General features: G+C 36.5%; 1 protein-coding gene and 1 pseudogene across 4 annotated transcripts in view; both read left to right on the top strand.

The window, feature by feature from the left end:
* The window catches only part of DIAPH2 (diaphanous related formin 2), an 823,692-nt gene that overhangs the window by 186,723 nt on the left and 611,365 nt on the right, over positions 1-25,604 (top strand). For all 4 annotated transcript variants that reach the window (XM_019756670.2, XM_074323226.1, XM_019756672.2 and 1 more), the window contains 2 exons: positions 21,981-22,055; positions 22,144-22,213. In XM_019756670.2, the coding sequence (XP_019612229.1) occupies positions 21,981-22,055; positions 22,144-22,213 (145 nt within the window). The remainder of the gene's footprint in view (positions 1-21,980; positions 22,056-22,143; positions 22,214-25,604) is intronic.
* On the top strand, positions 22,269-24,294 carry LOC109460874 (large ribosomal subunit protein eL15; annotated as a pseudogene).

A 25,604-nucleotide genomic window follows, 5' to 3' on the forward strand; every position in this document is an offset into this window, starting at 1 on the left:
CACACTGCTACCAGAAGAGCCTCTAGTGTTTTGTGTGTGTATGTGTGGGTGTTGTTGTTTTTTTAAACCGCCACTTTTTTTTTTTTAATTTTTAATTTTACTGGGGAATAGTGTGTTTCTCCAGGGCCCATCAGCTCCAAGTCATTGCCCTTCAATCTAGTTGTGGAGGGTGCAGCTCAGCTCCAAGTCCAGTCACCGTTTTCAATCTCAGTTGCAAGGGGCACAGCCCATCATCCCATGTGGGAATTGAACTGGCAACCTTGTTGTTGAGAGCTCGCGCTCTAACTAACGCGCTCTAACCACCTGAGCCGTCCAGCCGCCCCTAGCATTGTTTCTGAAAAAAGCTTTGAAAAGTCCTGCGGGAAAAAAAACTTGTTTAACTTTATCAACCCAGAGTTTCCAAATTAAGAAACAAACAAACAAAAAACAATGTCGTTTATTCCTTAGAAATGCTTGTATTCCATTGAGTAAACCACCCCTTCTGTTTCCATCAGATTTAAACCCACCAACAGCCATAAGATTTTGTTATCCAACCACCCCCTACTTTAAAATCTCCCTCACAGAAACCAACAAATAAGTAATCACACCAACACAACAAACAACTAAATAGTCTTCTTTTGGACAGAAACAAATAAGCAAACAAAAACAATGAAGCAGCAACAACGACAAATCAGAAAATGAGGAAGCCAGTGTAAGAATAAACCCAAGAATGAGAACAGTTTGTATAACACAAAGGAAATTGCACAGAAAACAAAGGAGAGAAACCTAGTCTATAAAAGGCTAACTCCCCTCGAGTGCATAGTGTGTTATAAAACAGTAAAAGAATCCTTCAGATTCAACAAGAATCATTTCATATGATTGTTTCAGCTTCCTAGGGCTTCCATAAACAGTTTGCAAAAGCGGAGTTGCTTTAAAGAACAGAAATTTATTCTGTCCACAGTTCAGGTGGCCAGAAGTCTTATACCAGGGTGTCTGCAACAGGGTCCCTCCTAAGGCTCTAGAGGGGACCTGGGGGATCTTTTCTTGCTTCCTCCAGCTTCTGCCATTCCTTGCCTTGCGCCGGTATAAGTCCAACCTCGGTCTCCCTTGTCATAGCTCCCCTGTGTCTCTGTGGGTCTTTTCTGTGTCTCTCACAAGAACACTCTACTTGGATGTGGGCCCCACCATAATCCAGTATGATGTTATTGCCACCTTCATTATCTCTACAGAGACTGTTTGGTCATATTCTGACATTCTTGATAGATAGTATTCAGTTCACTACAATCAGGCAAAGGGAAATTATCCTTAAAACCACTGAAATAAAATTTAGATAAATTCTGTTTAGGTAAAAATATTTACTAGTTCAGGATATCCATAAAAGTAGACCAGTGTATTTCAGAAAATAAAATGGAGTCGTGAATTTCAAATTTATATGGAATTTAATCACTCAGATGATAAAGGATCTAAGAACGTCATTTCATTATATTGTTTTCTGTTAAAGGCAAATATTTTAAAATTCCTTTTATAAACCTTCATTAACTGGCCGTATCCCAGATCACTCCCTTAGTATAGATTCCTTCAACATTATTTTCTACTCTATATATTCATCGCTACCTGCTTATGCTCTATAATAATTTCATGTGTGCATGTCTGCTTTTCTCATTTAGATTTTAGACTCCTCGGGGAAAGAGACACTCTTGCCCTCTTATTGTTTCATGATGGTGGGTAAGGTGTAATTTATATAGAATAATGTGTGATTTGATGTGGATATTGACCCACCATCAATAACAACCTATGCTTCTCCAGCAGTGAGAATGAATTTGCATTAATGTGGTACTATTTTGTGGCCATGCATTTTTAGACGTAATCAAAGAAAAAGTGAAGCTAAGCTAACTTCCTCCATACAGGAATGTAACTTGTTGGTTTGATTTGAACCATATTCGTAAGCTACAGACAATATAGCCTGCTTTTACTGTTGCGTGATGAATTAATGAAATTGAGTGTTTACAACTCTATTTAACACCTTAAAAATCCATGAATTTCGACTGAAAAAAATCTCAATCTGCCATCACAAATTACATTAGACTCTGCAGATACCATGGTTCGTGTGTTTTAAAATGAGAATTAGGTTATTTACTGATTGTGGTTCATATTCCTTTACTAAAATTTATGAAAGGAAGCAGTACCTGCTGAGAAATGCCAGTGAGTTTGGACAGTTTTATTCTCAGCCAACCCCATTACAAGATGTAGAGGTATTTGGCAATACATTTTATGAAGATTCAGAGAAATGTGTAGCAAGAAATCATTCTTCCTAAGGTTTCTCAACACATGACAAAAGCAGCAAATACTGGTTTGAAAAATAGTATCAGAGTTGTGATTGTGTAGAATTCTTTGCAGAGTTGCTGCTGAAATTGCCTTACAGCTTGAGGGGCATTTTCCCCCACGAGGAAACTGTTTTCTGTTTTGCTTGGAACCTTGTGATCTGCCAAACTCATGGCAAAGTGTGTATATTCGCTTTCTGTGCTGACCGCTTCATCAGCCAGTGTTTTCAAGCAGGTGAAAACAGACAAAAATATCTTTTAGAGTTTGTATATGTGTAATTATTTGCATTACCTCTAGAACATTTGTTGTTGCTTAATATTATCTAACTTCCCTTTAGATTTAAACATACTTTTCTAGCATATTAACAAATGTATATTTAAACATAATCATTGTAATGAAAAGCTGACTCTTGACAGTAGTACAAATTAAAAATAGGAAGCACTTTGTGAATTATGAGTGTTAATAAGTATTTCAACAGCCTGTATTAAACTTACCGAAAACTTGGCCGAGTAGTCTATACTACTTAGAAAGTTAATGTAAAGGTAGGTGCGGCTCAGTACTCCTAGAACATTTTGCATTGGACTACCCATGAAAAACAGAATAATGAGGACAATTTTTTAAGATGCAGAAATGTGAACAAGACCTAAAATTGTGAGAACATCTCATAGGGAAGCATTATGAGCAGTATTACTAAAGCAGGGATGTTTAATTTTGATATTTAAATTTGTTTTGCTTTGACTTTTAAATGCATAAATCATTTTAGAAGACCCTAGTACATTTTTACATAGAATAGAAAATAGCAAATTCCATGCAGTTATTTTAAATTTTATGCTTTCCTCCAAAATCTTGGTCAATAATTTGAATTATCGGCAACCATATCCATGCTCATTTAGCAATGTTGATACTGTATGAAGTGACATCGCAGTTTTAATTATATGATATTAGCCTCAAAACACAACTTTAAGGCAGATCCACTACTATATCCCATAATAGAAGCAAACTAGATCTCTATGTCCTATATTTTTGTAAAGAAAAGCGTAGGAACAGAATATACTGACTCAAGTTTCTGAAGTATTGTTTTAGTAGGAGAAAATGTTTTAGGCATAAGGTAGGATAAATGATGGCTCTTATCTTGGCATTTATTATTACATGACGTATGAAGCTCCACCCATCCAGGCAATGCATTTTCTCATTTAAATGATGCATTTTAAAATAGAAAACCCATATGTATATATAATAATTACCTAAAATAATTAGAAATTTATAACTGGACATAAATTTGTAACTGTAGTTTTAAAGATATATAAAATCAAGCAGCAGAGTCTAGGCACACTAATTAAATGAATTTCTTAATAGAAGACTAACTTCTTTCCCTTTTAAAACATTTTATTTTCCAGGTATTCAAAGTTTGTCTTGGGAAGAAATTCTTATAAACATGTATAATTTACAATAATTTTATTTTGATTTATATGAATTAATTTAATTAAAGGTCTTGGGCACATACTGGATTTTTATATATTTCTCTTATTATTATGGGACTATTACTAAAGCAATTGCAGCTTGCAATAAGAGATGCAGATATCCCACTACAATTAAGATGAGGGTAAAAAAATACAAGCTCCAAGTAAATAAGGAGGGAAGGTGGTACTTTTCAAAAAGCCTAGGACAATTCCATGTGATGATTTGAATATAAAATAGTTCTTATTTTCCTTATAGCCAAGGAGAGGAAAGAAAGGCAGAGTACTGAGAGACACAGCTGTTATTTGATAAGTGACAATGCATCTATTTTTCAGGCAAGGCATTCTTCCTAATTCTGAGGTCAGAGAATTTTATTTTGGGGTTCCTTAAATGAGAGAGATTGCGCAAAACAGTAATGTGAGTCTTTGATAGTTTTTCATAAATTACAGAGGATTTATGTGCATGTCCATTTCCCACATGGGGCCTTGAGTTAAAAAAAAAAAAAATCAAGGTCATGATGTTTCTACGTAGACCCAGAGTAATAGTACTGGTATGTAGCTTCCAGTCATCTAACCTGCTACCAAGGTGCACTTGAGAAATGTCCCCGAGACTCTCCATGTGGAATATCTATCATCTCAGCTAGACTTTAGGTCGGAGCTGGATAGCTGACAATTCACAATTAAGATGCTAGCTACCCTGTTTCCCCAAAAACAAGACCCAGCCAGACCATCAGCTCTAATGCGTCTTTGGGAGCAAAAATTAATATGAGACCGGTCTTATTTTACTATAATATCAGACCCGGTCTTACCTAACATAAGACCGGGTCTTGTATTAATTTTTGCTCCGAAAGATGCATTACAGCTAATGGTCTGGCTAGCTCTTATTTTCGGGGAATCACGGTAACAGCTGGAGCACAGGTATTCTGTGTGGTCGATTGAAAGAGGATCCGTGTGCACTAGATAACAGTGTTTGCTCTATGACCCCAACTGTGTGACTGGTGTTAGATAATGGACAGCTAATTTGGGGAGATTTCCCACCTGGTCAGCAGAGCTGTAAGTGTACAGCCTGTCACATCAGGCAGTTTAAACCTGAAAGTCATCTATTGAGAAAGAATCCATGAAGGCAGAATTTAGAAGGCAGTATAACCGTATAGTGTACTTTGAAAAGCTCAATCAGCTTCAAGTGAGATGCCTCGTGGTCTTCCATATAAATATGAATCTCATGCTTCATTTACCCACAATCAACCCACTCCTCTATTTGTTAGGTCTATTTTGCAGCACCCGGTGTTACTGAACATATGCAGATTGAGTGCAATTCTGTCTGTTTTGGAGATAAACTGCCTGAGTACCTAGTACTGCTCTAGGTTTTTTAATGGGGAAAGGCTATGGTACCAAACCACGCTTTATACCAGCTTCTAAGAGTTTCCTGGAGATCATTTCTTAAATTGGTGCATTTAGCATTCATCAAAAAGTATTGACGACCAAATACTGAACTGGATTGTTAAACGGAGTTTTAAAAAATTGGGTTATCATAAATTTTCATGGGTGAATTAGCATTTGTCAAAGAATAAGAATACCTTGAAATGGATCCAGCACCAAAACTGCATTAAGCATTAATACGTTTTTCTTTGATATGGAAAATGCTTAAGAATTTTGTAGTGTCATTGAGGTCAGCATTGTAAGCATCAATTAAAATGGAAAAAAAATGTATGTGGTATGGAACGTCATCCTGTGGGTATTCTTTGACCTTATGACATATTTTGTACCTTAAAACACTTCCTTGTCAGCTTATTTACTCATCATTATTTTCTCCCAGGAATAGAATTCAGTGTGTACTGTGTCGAGTTGTTATTATGTCAGCTTTTTGTTAATTTTGGGTTTTGCTATTATTTTTGTATTGTTTGTAAATTACAGTAATGACTTCACATGTTGAAATCATGTGTCTTAATTTGCTGATGACAATAGTTTGATGCAAGCACTCACCTTAATGCCTTTCTCAAGTCTTTGAAATGGCCTTGGAAAATTGGAGTAATAAAACTTAAGAACAGAGAGCTATATAGGAATAATTTTGAGCAGAAACAATAAATTATATATTCTTGTTTTTCAAATATGTGGCTGGAAATGTCTGAAACGTGTTGATATGAGGGATTGCTAGGTAAACACGGGTTATCAGTACTGTGGAGCTACAAACACCATGCTGGAAACACTGTGGGGCGATATATCACATGACGCTGGACTTCTTAGTTTGTGAGCTCACAAACTGATTTGAGATTAATAGTAGTCCACTCTTTTTGGTCCTATATATATATTCTTTGTTTTAGAGACCTTGTCCATCCATTCAAGCTTTTGGCTCTTATCCCGGTGTGTGTGATTTGGAGTCCCCTTTGACACTCCTTGTTTGTCACAATTGCCCCTTTTCTTTCTTTCTTTTTGTTTTGAAGGGAAGATGATGTTTTATTTATATTTTTGGAAATTTATAACAAGAATTATTTGCCATTTTGGAAAATATTTTACTGAGAGCAATGCTTTTTTGAAATTCAGTTCACCGATGTGTCACTCGTAGCTGATATATGAGTGGTCATTTAATATATACGAGCTCTGACAATTAAGTTCGCGAACATGTTGCAACGAAGTTGGTAACCTTTTTTGATATCAGAGGGATTATTCATTATGAATTTGTACCAACTGGACAAACAGATAACCAAGTGTACTGTTTGGAAGTGCTGAAAAGGCTGCGTGAGAAAGTTCGACGACCTGAACTTTTTGCCAACAATTCACGGCTCTTGCATCACGACAGTGCACCAGCTGGGTCATAGTTAGTTCTATTTTTAATTTTTTGAGGAACCTCCATGTTTTCCATAGTGGCTACACCAATCTGCAATCCCCCCAACAGTACACAAGGGTTCCCTTTTCTCCGCATCCTCGTCAGCACTTGTTGATTGTTGATTTATTGATGATAGCCATTCTGACTGGGGTGAGGTGGTATCTCATTGTGGTTTTAATTTGCATTTCTCTGATGATTAATGTTATTGAGCAGTTTTTCATGTACCTGTTGGTCATCTGTGTGTCTTCTTTGGAAAAATGTCTGTTCAGATCTGCCCATTTTAAAATCAGGTTGTTAGGTTTTGTTTGTTTGGTTTTTTTTGTTTGGTATTCAATTGTGTGAGTTCTTTATATGTTTTGGATATTAGCCCCTTATCAGTTATATGATTTGTAAATATCTTCTCCACTCAGTAGGTTGTTTTTCATTTTGTTGATGGTTTCCTTTACTGTGCAGAAGCTTTTTACTTTGATGTAGTCCCATTTGTTTATTTTTGCTTTTATTACTTTTGCTTTTGATGTCAGATTTTAAAAAATCATTTCCAAGATCTGTGTAAAGGAGCTTACTGCCTTTGCTTTCTTCTAGGAATTTTATGGTTTCAGGTCTTAAGTTCACATCTTTAATCCATTTTGAGTTAATTTTTTTGTATGGTGTAAGATACTGGTCTAGTTTCAGTCTTTTGCATGTGGCTGTCCAGTTTTCACAACACCATTTATTGAAGAGACTATACATTCCCTATTGTATATTCTTTTCTCCTTTATTGTAAACTAATTGACCATATATGCATGGGTTTATTTCTGGGCTCTCTATTTTGTTCCATTTAGCTGTATATCTGTTTTTATGCCATTACCAAACTGTTTTGAATACTATAGCTTTGTAATATAGTTTGAAATAAGGGAGTGTGATGCCTCCAGTGTTGTTCTTCTTTTCCAAGATTCCTTTGGTTAATTGGGGTCTTTTACGGTTCCATACAAATTTTAGGATTGTTTTGTTGTATTTCCATCAAAAATGCCATTGGACTTTTGGTACGAATTGCATTGTGTAGATTGCTTTGAGTAATATGGACATTTTAACAATATTAATTCTTTTATTCCATGAGCCCGGAATATATTTCCATTTTTTGTATCTTCTTCAATTTCTTTCATTAATGTCTTAGAGTCTTCAATGTGGTGGTCTTTTATCTCCTTGGTTAAATTTATTCCTAGCCATTTTATTCTATTTGATGTAATTGTAAGTGGGATTGCTTTCCTAATTTTTCTCTCTGACATGTCGTGATTAGTGTGTAGAAACGGAACAGATTTTTGCATATTGATTTTGGATCCTGCAGCTTTACTGAATTTGTTTATTAGGTCTAACTGTTTTTTGATGTGGTCTTTAGGGTTTCCTATATATAGTATTATGTTGGCTGCAAATAGTGACGGTTTTACTTCTTCCTTTCCAATATAGATGTCTTTTATTCTTTTTCTTGCCTAATTGCTCTGGTGAGGATTTTCAATACTGTGTTGAGTAAAAGTGGGGAGGGTAGGCGTTCTTGTCTGGTTCCTGATTTTAGAAGAAAAGCTTTCATCTTTTCACTGTGGAGTGTGATGTTAGCTGTGGGCTTGTCATAGCATGGCCCTCATTATGTTGAGGTATGGTTCCTCTGTACATGCTTTGTTCAGAGTGTTTATCATAAATGGAGGTTGAATTTTGGCAGCTGCTTCATCTGCGTCTATTGATGTGATATGATTTTTATCCTTCATTTTGTTAATGTGGTATATCACTTTGTCTGACTTGTGGGTATTGAATCATCTTTCCAGCCCCGAAATAAATCAGACTTGTTCATGATATATGGTCCTGTTATGTATTGTTGAATTTGGTTTGCTAATATTTTATTGAGGATGTTTGCATCTGTGTTCATGAGGGATATTTTCCTGTGGCATCCTTGTTTGATTTTTTGTTTCAGCATAATGCTGGTCTTGTAAAATGAGTTTGGAAGAGTTTCCACCTCTTCTGTTTTTTGGGAAGTGTTTGAGAATGACTGGTATTAATTCTTGTTTTAATGTATGGTAAAATTCACTAGAGACGCTGTCTAGTCCTGGACTTTTGTTTGTTGGGAGGTTTTTGATTAGTGACACTATCTCCTTTACTAGTAATAGGTCTGTTCTGATTTTCTGTGTCATCATTTTCTGTGTCTTGGTAGTTTGTATGTTTCTAGCAATTTATCCATTGTAGAGTGTCCAATTTGTTAGCATATGATTGTTCATAGTAATCTCTTATGATTCTTTGTGTTACTAGTTGTAACATCTTCTCTTTCGTTTTTTATTTTATTTATTTTTGAGTCCTCTCTCTTTATTTCTTGTTGAGTATAGCTATAGGTTTGTTAATTTTATCTTTCGAAAGAACTAGCTCTTAGTTTTATTGTTCTTTCCTATTGTCTCTTTAGTCTCTATTTTATTTATTTCTGCTCTAATCTTTATTTTCTTCTGCTAACTTTAGTCATCCTTTGTTGTTTTTCTAGTTTTGTGAGGTCTAAAGTTAAGTTGTTAATTTGAGATTTTTCTTGTTTTTTGAGGCAGGCATTTGTTGGTATGAACTTCCCTCTTAGAACTGCTTTTGCTGTATTCTGTACATTTTGTTATGTTATATTTTCATTTTTATTTTTCTCTAGGTATTTTTTTAGTTGTTTCTTGATATCTCCTTTGACCTTTTGGCTGTTCATAGCATACTGTTTAACCTCTACATATTTGTGAATTTTCTGGTTTTCTTGGTGTAATTAACTTCTGGTTTCCTACCACTGTGGTCAGAAAAGATGCTCAATATGATCTCAGTCCTCTTACATTTATTGATACTTGTTTTGTGACCTAACATGTGGTCTAGCTTGGAAAATGTTCCATGTACACTTGAGAAGAATGTGTAATCTGTTGCTTTTGGATGAATCGTGTAAATGTCTTTAAATCCATCTAGTCTCATATGTCATTTAAGGCCAATGTTTCCTTTCTGATGTTCTGTCTGGATGATCTCTCTGTTGTTGTGAGGTATTAAACTCCCTCACTACTATTATATGCTAGTTCTTCCTTTAGGTCCGTTAATATTTGCTTTATATATTTAGGTGCTCCTATATTGGGAGCATTAACATTTATAAAAGTTCTCTCTTCTTTTTAGATTGACCTCTTTATCATTATGTAATGCCTGTTTTTGTCTCTTATTACAGTATTTGTTTTAAATTCTATTTTGTCTGATAAGCATACAGCTACTTCAGCTTAGTTTTGGTTTCAGTTTGCAAGGAATATCTTTTCTCATCCATTAATTTTCAGTCTGTGTATATCCTTATATTGAAAATGAGTCTCTTATAAGCAGCATATTGATGGGTCTTGTTTTTTTTTTCTTTTTCTTTTTTCTTTTTGCCCATTCAACCACTGTATTCATTTTGATTGGAGATCTTAGTCCATTTACATTTATAGCAACTATTGATAATTTTGTACTTATTGTTAATTTTGTTCATTGTTCTCTGGCTGTTTTTGTAGTTCTTCTCTTTTCCTTTCTTCTTCTCTTGCTCTCTTTTTTTGTGGTTTAATGACATTTTCAGTGCATTTACTATAGGTTTTTGCTTTGTGGTTACTGTGAGCCTTACATACACATACCAATCTAGTGTAAGTTGATAACAATTTAAGTTTCATCCCATTGAAAAGCTCAACATTATTACCCTCCTACCCCATGTTTTGATGTCACATTTTGCATCATTTTGTTTTGTATCCTTTAATTGTTGTAATTATAGTTATTTCACTACTTTTGTCTTTTAACCTTTATACTAGCTTTATAAGTGATTCATCCACTACTGTTACTATATGTTTACCCTTTCAGTGAGATTTATTCTTTCAAATGTGTTCTTGTTACTAAGTAGTGCCCTTTCTATTCAACTTAAAGAAATCCCTTCAACTTGTCTGGTAAGGCCAGTTTAGCTGTGATGAACTCCTTTAGCCTTTGCAACTATTTTTTTTAAATATATCAAGTATAATACTCTGTATATTCTTTGTGTTCAAGAACTCATCTGTACATTCAAGGTTTTGTCTCTGATCCCTGTGTTGGGGATTTATAGTCATCTTTGATACTCCTTATTGATGACATTTGCCCATTTTCTTATTTGCAATATCTTTTGCCTAGTTTTTACATTTCCATTGTGAATATTCTAGTTTAGGCCTCACTCCATTTGGAGACATGAATTGATAGAGGATCTGATTGATCCAGCAAAAAGGATTCACTGGGTTTATTAAATATTCAGTTACCAAAGTGTGTAAGACAAAGCAGAAAGGGATACTGAAGTTACGAAAGTTTAGCAGAAAGTGTAGGGGAGGGCAAAGTTTTACTTGAACCTTTTTGGGTCTCTGGCTGGGTGTGAAATTAACCTGATAAAGGCACATTAACAGGAGAAAAGCATACAAGTTTTATTGACTTTCTACATATACATGGGAGCCTTCACAAAAGAATGAAGAGCCAAAGAAGGGAACAGAGCAGAAAGGTAGACAAACAACAAAATTGTGAAGAATTGTCAAGGCAAGGGGGTTTGGGCTAGGGTAGTAAATGGTGGAGAAGTGATTAGGAAGATAAGGGTTAGTTTATCAAGGTTTGTTTATACAGCCTTCTTGGCCCTAAATTCCTTGTCACTGGGGATACCAATGTCTCCCCTCTTCTTAGTATGCGGAGAGTACCTTTCACATGGGAGATTTATCTCCTGTTTTTAAGGAAGAAGGGTTACGTGTAAGGGCAGGGTTGGGGGGAAGAGGTCAGCGTGATCTTTTTGCTTTTGCCCTTTTCTCAGATTCCTTTAGGTTAAGATATTCAATATGCCAGGCTGCCATATGTTGGGGTAGTGTGTCCTGAACCCCATCAGAAGCCACCTTAAAATGGCTGACCGCCTGATTCATGCTTGGTGAGGAAGCAAGTAAGGCCAACCAAGGACTGTTATTTCTAAATTAAAGTTGAATGCCTCTCTTTTGTTCCCCAGGGGCTTCTTAATACTTGTATTTTGGGCCAGGCCATATATCCACCAACAATTGCTACATAGTTTGAAGTGGATGTTTATAGTTGTGTGCTTCATTGTTGTGTGTACAATCCATAGTAATGAATTGCACTCTGATAGAACTCTGCATCTATGCTGAACAAGTAACTTATTCGTTGGCATGTGGAAAGCAGAAAGAAAGTATACTTTTGGGTATCTCCAATGTTTTCATTATCTAAAGTTTCCCTTGCCTTTATGATGGAGTCCATAAGGAATAATATTAAAAAGTATCTCACTGGTATTGCTTTCACTTCGGAATATACACACTGATCATATTTTTATAAATTATAAATTTCATGTAATATTTCTTCATGAACGGAAAATAACTAATTGATGCTTTTCATGTTAGTTTTGGATAATATAGTTGGTTGGGAGGTGTGTAAGGATAGAGGAGTGGTGGATTTCAGTGATGGTATTACCATTAATAAACTGATCTAAGACAAGTCACTAAAGTTCTGTAGTTTATGGGGTAACTGACTTCGCAACCAGTAAAGCTACTCTTATTAGTGTGTGTTCTTTGAAATGTTCCAATGGAAAAGAAAGTTATTGCAATTTTGAAGAAGGCCAAAGATACTTTAGCATTTAAAACATTATGCTTTCTTTATAAAGCATTTATGTGTTCTGAAGGACTTATGTATAAATGTGTATCTTTTAGAAGTAGCTATGTTTCTAGTGTTTCTGAAAATGAACGCAAGCCATGTTGAATACAGTTGAGGGCTAATATTTCTTTCTTAGGAACTTTATACTTCATTGTAGACCTGTAAATTTTATTTTTCTATAAGTCATGTATATGTTAATTATTATTGTTTTGTTGTTGCTTTAGATGGTTTTATATTACTGTGGAAGACAAAAATAAGGAGCATGTTTGGCTTAATTTGTCTTAGATAAGCCTTAACAATTCCCAAATTGTTTAATGTGGCGTGGTTAAAGATTTTGACTGTTCATTTTTAAATGATTATGTTTTGAAAAAATTTGTTAAAGGTGAATATATTTAGATATTTAACTATGGTTAAGAGTGCAAGTATGTGCATGTGTGTGTGTGTGTGTGTGTGCGCACGCGCGCACACACACACACACACACACACTCACACATTTTCCATAGTATCTTTCTCAGTTTTAAGGGGAAGGGGCTTTAAAATATTATGTAAAAATAAACCAGAAAAGACCAGAACAGTACCACTACAGATGGCATTCTGAGACAGTAAAACATTGGGACTTGCTGAGATTTTTTTGACATTACAATGAGGACCCAAGGAAATGGTTCTTTTTGGTTTGGTTGCAGTTTTCCTGTGCTAAACATATTCATGAACCTTAAATTCCTTTTATCTTTGTCTAAGTATCTGTCACACTCTGTAATGAGTCTTTAATTACACGTTTTTGGAAGTGCACCTGATAGGTGAGAAGGACAGTTGCATTTATGTTGTTCAGTCCTCGAATTGTAGTTACCCTTCAACTTGCTTTACGCCTGTTTCGGTCAAAGAAAACTCAGGTAACTTGCCTATTGCCCACCACAATCACACAGTGTACCATGCAAATTGGTGTAGGAAAAACGGAAATGGGTGGGTGGTACATTCTAATGCATCTTTGTTTTCCTCCTTGCACTCAAAGAACTTCTTACCCTTTTCACAGCAGGTAAACTTGATGTCAGCTCTCTTTCCTTTCCAGGGTTTGCAGATTAGGAATGTGATTTCTTGGAGTAAGTTCATTTTAACAAAATTCCACTAAACTAAAAGAAATTGGATGTCCTGTAGAGTGTGTAATACAGTTTTAACTGTTACTTAGCTTAGGAAAACGAACCAATACATTTTTCTTGTGGAAGTTAACATTTTATTATAAGTTAGACTAGTTATATCACTAAGAAGGCTACTTTGGTTAGTGTCTTAATTATATTCACAATTTCAGACATTTGAAAACAATTTAAAGTATTACTAGCTTTTGCTTGAATATTTGGAAGGCTCTTTCTCCGTGCTTCCCCTTTATTTACTATAAAGCTTCTGTTTTTATTTTCATTCACTTCTTTTTGTAAATTTTGTTTTCATCATTACTGTGCAATAAGAGAATCTCTTATACTTTTCTAACAATAAATTTTAAAGGAGGGTGGGGATGAAAAAAAATTTTTTTTTCTGTAGCCTGTTGAACATTTTAACAGATTTAGACTTCAGCGATTTCGACTATCTCCAAATGGTTTTGAGAGCTTAAGAAATTGATTTTAATGAATAAGAAAAGTATCCGTTGGGAGATAATTTTTACTTAAACTGTTGACCTCAGGAGATTTGTATATGTAACTCAGGCATTTACCATTTGTTGTAATTATGTAAGAGGAATTTGTTTTCATATAATATGAGCAACTAGAAAAAACACACATTGCCTCTTTTGTGAGGAACTCTTAGAAAATTTGTGTGTAGCATAAAACAGAGCAGGATCTTTCCAGTGAGACCTGATGGGAAGAATAAATGCAGCCAGATAAAAACCCTCTTCAGTAAATAACAGCACAGAGAGAAAGATGGAATGTCTTATTTGGTGTTTTCTAAGGAAATTTTAATCTATTTCAACATTGAAGTCAGAACCACTGAGAGGCAGAGCTGGGAAATTGACATATTCAACCTTTCTGTGAATCCGGTGAAATAAGTGGAAAATGAATGTTGTGCTTCAAAGGAATAATATCCAAATATCTGGAAATGGCAGTATTACATCTAATAGATACTTTTAATTGGTCAGAAATAGTTCATGCATTAATCTACCATGATAAATATGTTCCATGGACATTCAAATGCCCCTGGCTATTGTAACTTGCATGTGGAGAAACCTGAGTAGATATGTATGTTTTTATTGAACTGAGTCCGCCACAGGCATAGCATATGCATACAAATCTATGTTGTTTTGGTTTTAACATTTTATTTTTAATGGATTCATATATTGATAGTGGAATTATCTATGAAATTGATTTAACTGAACAAATTATCTTTTAAAAGGCTGAAAGTACTAAGTTTTTGTTTGCTACTGTTTGGAGATATTGATCCATGGCCTGAATGCATACTTTTTGTGTTGGGTGGTACATTGATTTGAATCACCTAGGGAGACCCCCCACCCCTGCAAGTGCATATAACTAAGGTTCTGTTTTAATTGCATTCAGAAACAGTACATTGGCAACATTGGTATTAAAATGAGATGCTTTCCTGGTATTAAATGTGTAAACACCATTTACACTCATCTTTCAAGTCTCCTGAACCTTTTGAATTAGTTGTTTCATGTCTTATTATTTTACCAACTTCTGAATTCCCCCAAGAAACTCTGTACTATCATTCATTTTATGTGATATTCCAGTGATTTGGGTTGTAGTATGGGATAACACATGGGACTAGAACACCATTAGAGAAAAATAAAATCCTTTGTACAGAACACACAGCCCTCTATACTAGCCTTTAGCACTGCACAAACAGTGATAAAGGGATGACATGACTAATACTGGCCTCCTGCACATGAGACCAATTGCCTTTACAGCTTATGGGACTTAGAATAGAACTTTCTAATTTTGGCTTTATTCCTTTTGAAAGACAGATGTGAATCCGGACAATCACATCATAAATGTACATGCCGTTATGATTTCCTGTTTTGTCTGTACTGTGTGTAGTGTACTGAACTCATCTGTCCACTACATCTTTAAGTTATATTTACATGAACTGTGACTAAATAATGCAGACTGTGACTCTCCAGTTAATGGATGAAAGGTTGAAGTATTGGGAAATTCTGAGGGGTTTTCCTTTACACATATGTGTGAGGGATTGGAATCTCATTCCCTCATTCAGTAGGTACCTTTAATAGACTTTTTCATCACTTAGTTGTTCCCCAGAGAGCAAGAAAGGGGAGAATCTTGCTTTCTCATGCATTTAGGGTTCAGTGAATCCTCTGATGCTTTCATTAAATATAAGATTTTCTTTCCTTGGATTATGATGATTAGTGTAAGTAGGCCCTTTAAAAATAATGACCTCAGGAGTTCTGAAGGCTTGGGGTAGATTTCTGTTTTAAAACTTTAATTTTTATTTTGATACAGTTTTGATGTAATGTTTTGATAAAATTCTTTCTGTCAGGATTATGCATGAACTTTAAATAGGCGCTCTCTCTCCCCGCACCCTTCCCCCCCCACCACTGTAATTTCTGTGTCTATTCCAGTGTGATTGGCGAGATCTAAATATAGTGAGAAATATATACAAAGTTAATATTAACAAGTTAAAGTAAACATGAGATAATACAAGTACCAAATATGTAAATTATAGTCTTTCTAAAAAAAAAATCTATAGAATAAGTCTAGTCTGTTTAGAGTCTTCTGCATAATTTATATTCATTAAAATACTTTTCAATAAATGAATACTAAAATGTTAATTATTAACGTTATTTAAACGAGGTCTTTATGCCTAAAATTCATACTGTGTTTTAGACTAGAAGATTCAAAGAACATTCAAGTATTTGGTTTTTAACGTTTTCAAAAATATCTTGATATAAGCTTCAGTGCGCTATTTCATGTGCATTTTTCATTTACTAGTCACAAAGACCTATGGGGTAGAGTTAACTATTCTCATCCCTGTTTTGAAGATGAGAAACCAGGCTTAGAGAGTTTAAGTAACTGATCAAAAATAACACTGCTCGAATATGGTAGAGATGGGACTGGAACCTAGGTCTGTCCTCTTCTAAAGCATATGCACTTAACCATGCTATAGCATATTCCAATGATGGATGGTGTGATATTTTCCTGACCTTTGAGTAAACTTGGGAAAGGTCTTGAATTTTTAACTTACTGAGCAATGTACCAAACGTTGGACTGCCTGGTAGACATAGCCAAGCCATTTATACCTAACGTCAGAAAATACTGTCGCATTGTGGGTTAGCTCCTCTTGTTCCCTAGATAACATTCCTGGATTCTTTTGCAGTCTTCAGAGCTAATCCTGGCCTCTTGCTCACTCAAACATTAATTGTCTTGGCCGATCTTTCTATTGTTTTTATTTGGGTGGTTCATTTGTTTCACTTGGTCACCTGACAAGTGATGGCTACAAACATCATCATGGATGTGTAGTGTGTCAAGACAACTGTTCAACTTAGGTAACACGATAACATAAATTGACCAGTATGTTAATACCCAAAAATGAGATTTTGGACTAAGCAGTCCATTGGGGGAAAAAAGTGAAACTCATAGGTTACATTCTGGCTCGATTCCGATAAGCTGCCTTACCTAAATCTTGGTCGGAAGTTTTAACTGGAGTCTCTAGATATCATTCCTTAGCAATATTTGGTAGATTTCTTATGGAGCTCAGGACTTTAAAAGATAATAGAAACATAGGTTGAAAAGTAGTTAGCACACCTACAGGAATGAAATAAACTGTCACAAAATACAGAGCCTGTATTTGTGGGTCTAGACAGATATATAGACAAGAGCTCAGTGCAGTTCTGGAACAACCACTGATTGTTCTTTAGTGAGTTATTGGTGGAGCCATGAGCCAGATGTTGTTACAGACAATCATGTACTGGTCCTGGTAGTCGTTCCTAATGGTAGGGTTCAAATAAACATGGACTTGGGAGTCAGATCTGGGGGTGAGGCCTAGAACTGATACTTGTTGAGTGATGTCTGGCAAATTACTTTGCTTCTCAGTTTCTTTATCTGAAAACAGTTTTCAGAATGGCTAAAGTTAAAAAGATTGACAATACGAAGTGCTGGGAATGATGTGGAGCAATTGGAATGGTGACACTTTGCTGAAGGAATGCCAAATGGTATAGCCACTTTGGAAAGCAGTTATGTAAAAAAGTTAAGCATACATTTACCATAAGACCCGGTAATTCCACCCCTAGTTATTTTCCCAAGAGAAATGAAAACATATGCTTACACAAATGCTTACATGTGAATGTTTGTAGCAGCTTTATTCATAATCATCAAAACCTGGAAACAACCTAGATGTGTATTAACTGATGAATGGATAAAGAAATTGTGGTAAACCCATAAAATAAAAAGGAATGGACTGCGAAATGGTTGACTATCATAATATTTATGCTAAGTGAAAGAAGCCAGACAAAAAAAACCTGCATACTATATGATTCAATTTGTATTGACATTCTGGAAAGAACAAAACTACAGGGACATAAATCACATAAGTGGTTGCCAGGGACCTGGGAGTAGGGAAAGGGGATTGACTGCAAAGGAAAATGAGGGGATATTTTGGAATAATGGAAATGTTGTATATGTTGTTTGTGTTGGAGGTCAAATGACAATATGTTTGTCTTAATGGTGAATTTTACTGTATGTAAATCATACCTCAGAAAAAAAGAAAGAAAAAAAAAACACCTCTGTGTTTCCGAGTGGTTATAGAAATTATAAGAGATTATTCTCCTCCCCCATTTTTTCTTCTGTTTGATTCTTCATTATCCTCTGCTGCTTCTATGTCTCTTATAAATTTAGGGACCATGATAAATTTCAATTTCTTATGTCAGAGTTGAGACACTACAGAAAATTATGTCTTTATCTGTCCTTATCTGCAATGGAGTGAGCTTTTTAAATCAAGTCATCAACTGTAGTTTTATATTTCTAGATATTGCAATTAGTACTGAATAACTTATAGTCTGCATACATTGTAAAATACACCCAATATACTTGCTTCAACTGGATTCTAGATTTCTGTCCTGGGGGCAGTACGAGTGCTCAGTATGGTTGGGAGGGTATAAAAAGCAATCTTTCTTTCTTTTATTTTTCTTTTAAGATTTTATTGGAGAAGGGAAACAGGACTTTACTTCTGGGACTTTTTCCAAGTCAAGTTGTTGTCCTTTCAATCTTAGTTGTGGAGGGCGCAGCTCAGCTCCAGGTCCAGTTGCCATTGTTAGTTGCAGGGGTCGCAGCCCACCATCCCTTGTGGGAGTTGAACCGGCAACCTTGTGGTTGAGAGCCCGCACTCCAACCAACTGAGCCATCTGGCCACCCAGGAGCTGAGTGTCAGCTTATTGACTTCATTCTAGTTGGGGAGGGCGCAGCTCGCTGGCCCATGTGGGAATTGAACTGGCAGCCCCTTTGCCCAGAGCTTGCGCTCTAACCAACTGAGCCACCCGTCCGCCCCTAAAAAGCAATCTTGAGCTTGAGCCTCAGTGTTGCCTGAGAAAGGCTTCTTCCACTTCTCAGTAAACCATTGTTCTGTAGCAGTGGTTCTCCACCTTGAGCAAGCATCAGGAGTAGTTACAACCATAAATTGCTGGTCCCCATCCCCAGAGTTAGTGATCCCATAGGTCTGGGGTGGGGTCCAAGAATTTACTTTTCTAATGAGTTCCCAGATGATGTTGATGCTACTGGTTTGGGCCACAGACCTTGAGAACCAGTGATTTATGCTTCAATCTTGTGTTACAGTATCAACATTCCTACCTATCATAGTAGCCAACATTTTATTTTTGAACTCCTTATGGGGGCAGAGAGAGAGGAGAAGAAGGATAGAGGGAGAAAGAGAGAGAAAATAGTGTTTCTCTAGAAGCCACAAAACGTTTGATCTTGAAGACAGACAATTAATGCTGGAAAGAAAAAATAAAGGAAGAAACGAATGTCAAACTGCCCCTCTTCCTTCTAACCTCTTGAGTGTCCTCATGCTGCATCATAATTATTTTATCCCCCTAGCAACAGGCTCCTCTGGGACTCCTATTTTCACGATTTTCAACCTTCTCAGGACTCTTACTAGGACTCCTCTGCCCATTGGCCTAAAAAATAGTCTCAGTTAAGACTTTTAACTGCTTAGTTTGTAATAAATAGGCCCTCTGCCTGACACTTAAGTTTCATGATTGTATCCTCTTTATTTTTTCCAGAACAATTGTAATTTTCACTGAATTAAATCAAAGTACCATAAACAGCACAATTTAAAGCAGTCTTGGATGTGTAGGTGGGTGACTGATTTCAAGTGAACAGCTATAAATCATGCTCTTATATCAAACAATTCCCTAGATCAAGGAAGAAATAACCCTAATAATTGTAATAGCACTAGGTGTAAAAAGAATACAAGTAAAATTTAGAATCTTAAAAACAATTTGTAAGCGTTAAATTTAAGGAAGTCATAGATTATTTTATCTTCCCAAATGCCAAAGCAGATACTGAGGGTTGTATATATAAATTTGTTCAGAATTCCTATTATTCTAAGGTTGCTGTTGGGTATATTGTGCTGTAATGATGTCTGCTGATTTCTCTCTCTGATAGATTAAATACAATATATTTTGCTTAGAGCTGATGTCCTTTTATCCTTCCACCACTACCCCACTGATTATCTAGAGTCTTTAGAGAAAATAGCTCATTGTACTGGTTGATTACATGCCTCAATTGAATAGTAGCTTGCTGCCAATTAGCATTACAATGCCATATTGATTTTTTTCTCATTTCCACCATGAAAATTAAAGCAGAATTTGTTTAAAATGAGCTTCCATATATACTATGGATGTGATTGGTTCTAAATATTTCAGCTATTTTTAAAATGTCTTTTCTTCAGTGACCTATGTTTCTTACTGATATTTTCTTAGAAATTTAGGTCTCTACTTTGTAAGCTTTCCCTTAGGTAGACATGAAATGTAGCTTAAAGACTGTCAGATAGAAATAATAGTCACCGTTTAAATATGTATAGATTTTAATTATTGCTTCATAGGATTCTGCTATGTATTAATTTACATTTATGAAGTTCTTGGGCAGTCTGAAACTGCTGATTATCTTAAGCGCACAAATCAGTAAATTTATTTAAATTTGAATTAACAAATGTATAGTTAGTGTTGACTATATGTAAGCCACTCTGCTAAGTATTATGGAAGACAGAAAGATACATGAGATAAAGCAACTGTCTTCAGAGAATTTTTAATCTAGAAAGGTGGGTGAGACGCATGTGGCAAGAATCATATATCAAGCAATAAGATACATGGGTGTTCAAAGGAAAAATAAATGCTATTTGGATGGAGGACTTATGGAGATAAACATTAATGGAAGAATTGACAGTCAGTTTGAGCTTTGAAGTGTTTGGAGAGATGGAGTTGGGGTTACCTTTTGGGAAGAAAGAATAAATGAGGTAAAGCAGGGAAGTGCAGGGAGGACTCCAGGAAAGAGAATTTGACTGGTTTTTACTGGAAACGCGGTATAAGGCCTGAGGCTGTAAAGGTAGGTTGAGACTAGATCAGAATCAGGATTTGAAACACGTCAGATAGTCCAGAAGAAATTTTTGGAAGGAAGACTGGTCAACTGCAATCTAGTCCGGCATTCTGTAAAATGAATAAAAGAAAAAAATGAAGCTGCAAAGACCCTAGTTGGAAGGCTATTGGCATATTAAAGGAAAAGTAACTAGGGCTAAATTAGAATGATAGCAGAGACAATGCAAAGGGGAAGGGGGTATGTGTGGGAGTCATTCTAGAAGTAGAATATTCATGACTGGATGACAGAAAATCAAACTAAGCTCTATGTGATCAGTCTTGCAGCATTCTACCCCAGATGGGACTTCATCTCCTGCTACTCTCCCAAGCCTGCTTATTCAGCTGTAACCACACAGGTCTCCTTGCAGTTCCTAGAATATTCCAAGCACACTAGCTATGACCTCAATACCCGATTTGCCCTTAGCGGTATTCGTTCTACTGGGAAAATTCTCCCTTCTTTCAAGGCTCTGCTCAAATACCACCTGATCAAAGAATCTTTCCCTGACCACACATTAAAAAACAACACCCTTGCACTTCTTATTCTATTTACCAAGGTTTAGTTTTCTTCTTAGCACCAAAGCACTGACATTTGATTATACATTTGTCTTTTCCTCATCTGGGTCCCTCTTTCTAGACACTAAGCTATATGAGGGTAAAGGCGTAGTTTTGTTGCTTGTTATATCTCTCACCTAGAACATGTCTGGTACTTCATAAGCACTCAATAAATATTTACTGAATGAATGAACAAAATGAATACAAAGGTGAAAGAGATGGGGGAATCAAAAAATTAATGCCTGTATTTCAAATTTCAAGGATGCAAAGGATAGTGGTGTCAATAACAGAATCTGGAAGAATGGAATGGAAGAGGTGTTGATTTATGGAAGCAGAGACACAGAGGAAGATAAATTTGGCTTATAAATTCCAGCTTAAGTACATGTTGCTGGTGAAACAATCAAGGCAGGGCGTTGGAATGGGCATCTAAAATATGAAGAGAAGCCTGAGGTTGAGGTGAAGCCCTTTCAGTCATTCTCATAGAGGATGCTTGAAACAGTGGGAGTAGAAGAAAGAATGACAAATAATATAAAAGACAGGATGATCAGATTTGAAAATCAAAATTTCTTTTTAGATACTTAATGTATTAAATATACAAAATTATTTATACTTTTTTTTGTTGTTGTTTATTTCATAGCTGGGTTAACAACTTTGGCCATGAAGGTCTTGGACTCTTATTGGATGTGCTGGAAAAACTTCTGGACAAGAAACAGTAAGAATAACACATAATAAAAAAAATGAAAAAAATCCCTGAAGGGAAAATTTTAAACTACAACATAATGTTTTTTCCTTTTATTCAGGCAAGAAAATATTGACAAGAAGAATCAGTATAAACTTATTCAGTGCCTCAAAGCATTTATGAATAATAAGGTAAGTAGTATTTATTTCTGCCTCTGTCACAAAAGGTGAGATTTTGCACGACAGTATGAAAGTATGAAACAGACAAAATAGAGTGTGTTTATTCATCTTACAAAAAGGTCCTTAGGATGCACATTATCAAGTTTCATTTAAATATTATTTAAAATGTATTTTGCTTCACAAAATATTTATTGGTAGGTTTTTGCAATCATGGAAACATATATAAGTCTTGTTCCCAAATTAGATAATACTTTTTCTTTTTTAATTCTTTTATGGTAGTAGGAAAATTTAAATGTGATATATTGAATACCATTTTCTTACTGAACGTTTCTATTTTCTTTGAAGAGGAAAATTCAAAGCTATGGTTTGATTTGTTTGCTAAAAACATTATCAGATTAAGATTTCTCTTTCTTGGGGATCCAGTCAAGACAGCAGAGTAGGTAAACGCTGTGCTCACCTCCTCTCATGAATGTATCAACATTACAACTAAACTGCAGAAGAACCATCTTTGAGAGTCACCTGAAGACTAGCTGAACCAAAGCCCTACAACTAAAGACATACAGAAGAAGTCACCTTGAGACTGGAAGGAGGAGCAGAGATGCGGAACAGGCAGGTCCCACACCTGCGTGTGAACACTGAAAATCGGGAGAGATACTTCAGCTGTGGAGGCCCCCCTGGAGGAGTAAGGGGTCCCAGCCCCACACCAGGCGCCCCACACCAGGCTTCCCACCCCAGGGTTCCCCACAACTTCTGCGTGTGAAAACCAGTGGAAACTGTGGCTGAGTGAGACGGAGGGCAGAGCGAGACTCTCTTAAAGGCACTGCGCACGGACTTACTCGCTGACCTGATAGACTCACTTGCTCTGAGCTCCAGTGCTGGTACAGTAGCTCGAAAGACACCAGGAACATATAGGGAGGAAATAAATTGTCTGTCTTCAGGATGAAGACTGGAGGGGAAGCTTTCTCCTGGATGGAGGAGCTGGTGGAAACCATTGTTTCTTTGTCTAGCTCTCCCACCTCCCAGCGTGCAGAGACAGGCACACGCCATGTCTGAGTCTCCATCAACCTGGTTAACACCATTCATTCGCCCTGATTCCCTGAGACCCTGCTCCACCCAACTTGTGGGCCCACCCAAGGCACTTCTAGTGCCTTTTTTGTATAAATGGCATATCTTGGTTCATGCTGCGGGCTTCCATAAAATCTCTCAAAGGTTCATAAAACCCAGACAAGCAGCGTCTGGCTTCGGTGTGTCCTGTACCTCTCACTGAGCAGTCCTGAGCCCGGCAGTAGCGGCAGCCAGCCTTGGTTCATGGCTTGGCCTCTCCAGACACCTCCAATCCCTGCGCAGGTGGCACTCTTTTAGATTGCTTTGTGTCTCATGCCATCAGATAAGCCAAGAGGGGCGCTTACAAGTACATCCAAGAGCTATGGAGGAAGAAGCAGTCTGAAGTAATGTGGTTTCTTCCCAGGATGCACTGCTGGCAGTACCGCCAGCTCTCTCTGCTCCACAGGGGCCCCCACCCCACCCATCCCGATAAAGAGTGCAGGCTGGGATACAAGGCCAAGCAAGGTTATGTCATATATCGGATTCGTGTACACTGTGGTGGCTGCAAACACCCAGTTCCTAAGGGTGCAAAACCTATGGCAAGCCAGTACATCACAGTGTTAACCAGTCAAAGTTTGCTCAAAGCCTTCAGTCTGTTGCCGAGGAGCGAGCTGGTTGTCACTGTGAGTCTCTCAGAGTCCTGAATTCTTACTGGGTTGGTGAAGATCCCACATACAAAATCTCCGAGGTTATCCTCATTGATCCATTCCATAAAGTTATCAGATGGAATTCTGATACCCAGTGGATCACCAAACCAGTCCACAGGGATAGGGAGATGCAAGGGCCAACACCTGCAGGACACAAGAGTTCTGGCTTTGGAAAGGGCCACAAGTTCCACCATATTATTGGTGGTTCTCACCATGCAGCTTGGAGAAGGCGCAACTCTCTCCGACTCCACCGTTACCGCTAATATGAGTAATGTTTGTAAAATTCTTATCTAATAAACAATTTAGGACAGTCAAAAAAAAAAAGAGTTTGGCGGTTTTAAAGAACATGATGGTTTGACTTCGATTATTCTCCACTAAGGTTAAGCTTTAGTTAGTACATGTTAATGTCTTGCACATAGCGGCCCAGAACATGGATAAGTGGTGGATCTTTTAAATTATAGGCATGTGAAACAATAGGTATAAAGTATGCATTCAAAATAAAAAAATATACAGTGATAATATCCATTTCATGTTGGAATCAATTGTCATAAGCAAAGAAGGAAACTTTCATCTGAAATGACTTAAACATCAAATTTGTTATCCCCAAGGAGATTATATTAGGTATTTCAAAAACTTTTCCCTGATACAATGCATCTCAGAATAGGATCATAAAAAGCCACCCATCGCTTCTTAACTTCCACTGCTGTAATATTGCTCTGATGTTTACATTGATGGTTTCCCATCATTTCTCCTGTCTTCGTTTTTATTTTCAGTATGTCCCTACGTATTAGCAGCTACTTTTAAATAAGTGGAAATTTGAAAATTTAAATGATTTTACTCTCAGTCTAATTCATTTTTCTCTTTTAAGATGCATATTCTTATTGAAATTTAAAAAAAAATTGTAACCTGACAGAAAGAATAAAGTAGCCAAAATGTTATAACTTGACTACATAATATTTTCTCATTCTTGGTGGATCACTAAAATATAACAAAGGATTGTTCTCATGCTCATTTTGAAGTTGTCCAGTTAAACCATTATTTAGTATCTTTTGAACAGGTTAACTTCTTAACTATTTAGAGTTTCTTCTCAGAAACATTCATGTGTTACACAGGAAACATTCATAGTTTATACAGGATGTACAAATTTGAGACAATAAAAAAACACAACTGTCACTGCAGCACTATCCTGGCTACATTGTGATGACGATGTTGCACAGTCAAGTGTCCACTACACACAACTGGATTTTAATAGTGTTATTTACAGGGGGCCCCATAGCACTCTAAAGGCGCTTGGATATAATGTGCACTTTCATAACCCTGTGAAAACACAACCATTATATACACTGAAAACACCACAGGGCATGAAATCCACCTCTCACTGCAAACATCAGTCTCATAAGATCAAGCATCCGAGGCCCAGGTAAGGTGCCTGACTTTTCCTCTGTAAGCATACTTTTCATCCAAGAGGGCTGCTATTCTTTTCATAGGCTACTGTTCACTTATTTCAAGTACGGTGCCAGTGTTCAACATTTCTGGAACCCCTTTTTGGGCATTACCTGCACAGTCTGCAGTGAACTCTTCTGGACGACCATGATGGTGGCAAGTCTTCATCCTTTGAGGATGGATTTGATTGGGGAAAATAGGCATAATTA

This window comes from Rhinolophus sinicus, chromosome X (assembly GCF_036562045.2).
Source record: "Rhinolophus sinicus isolate RSC01 chromosome X, ASM3656204v1, whole genome shotgun sequence".
NCBI lineage: Eukaryota > Metazoa > Chordata > Mammalia > Chiroptera > Rhinolophidae > Rhinolophus > Rhinolophus sinicus.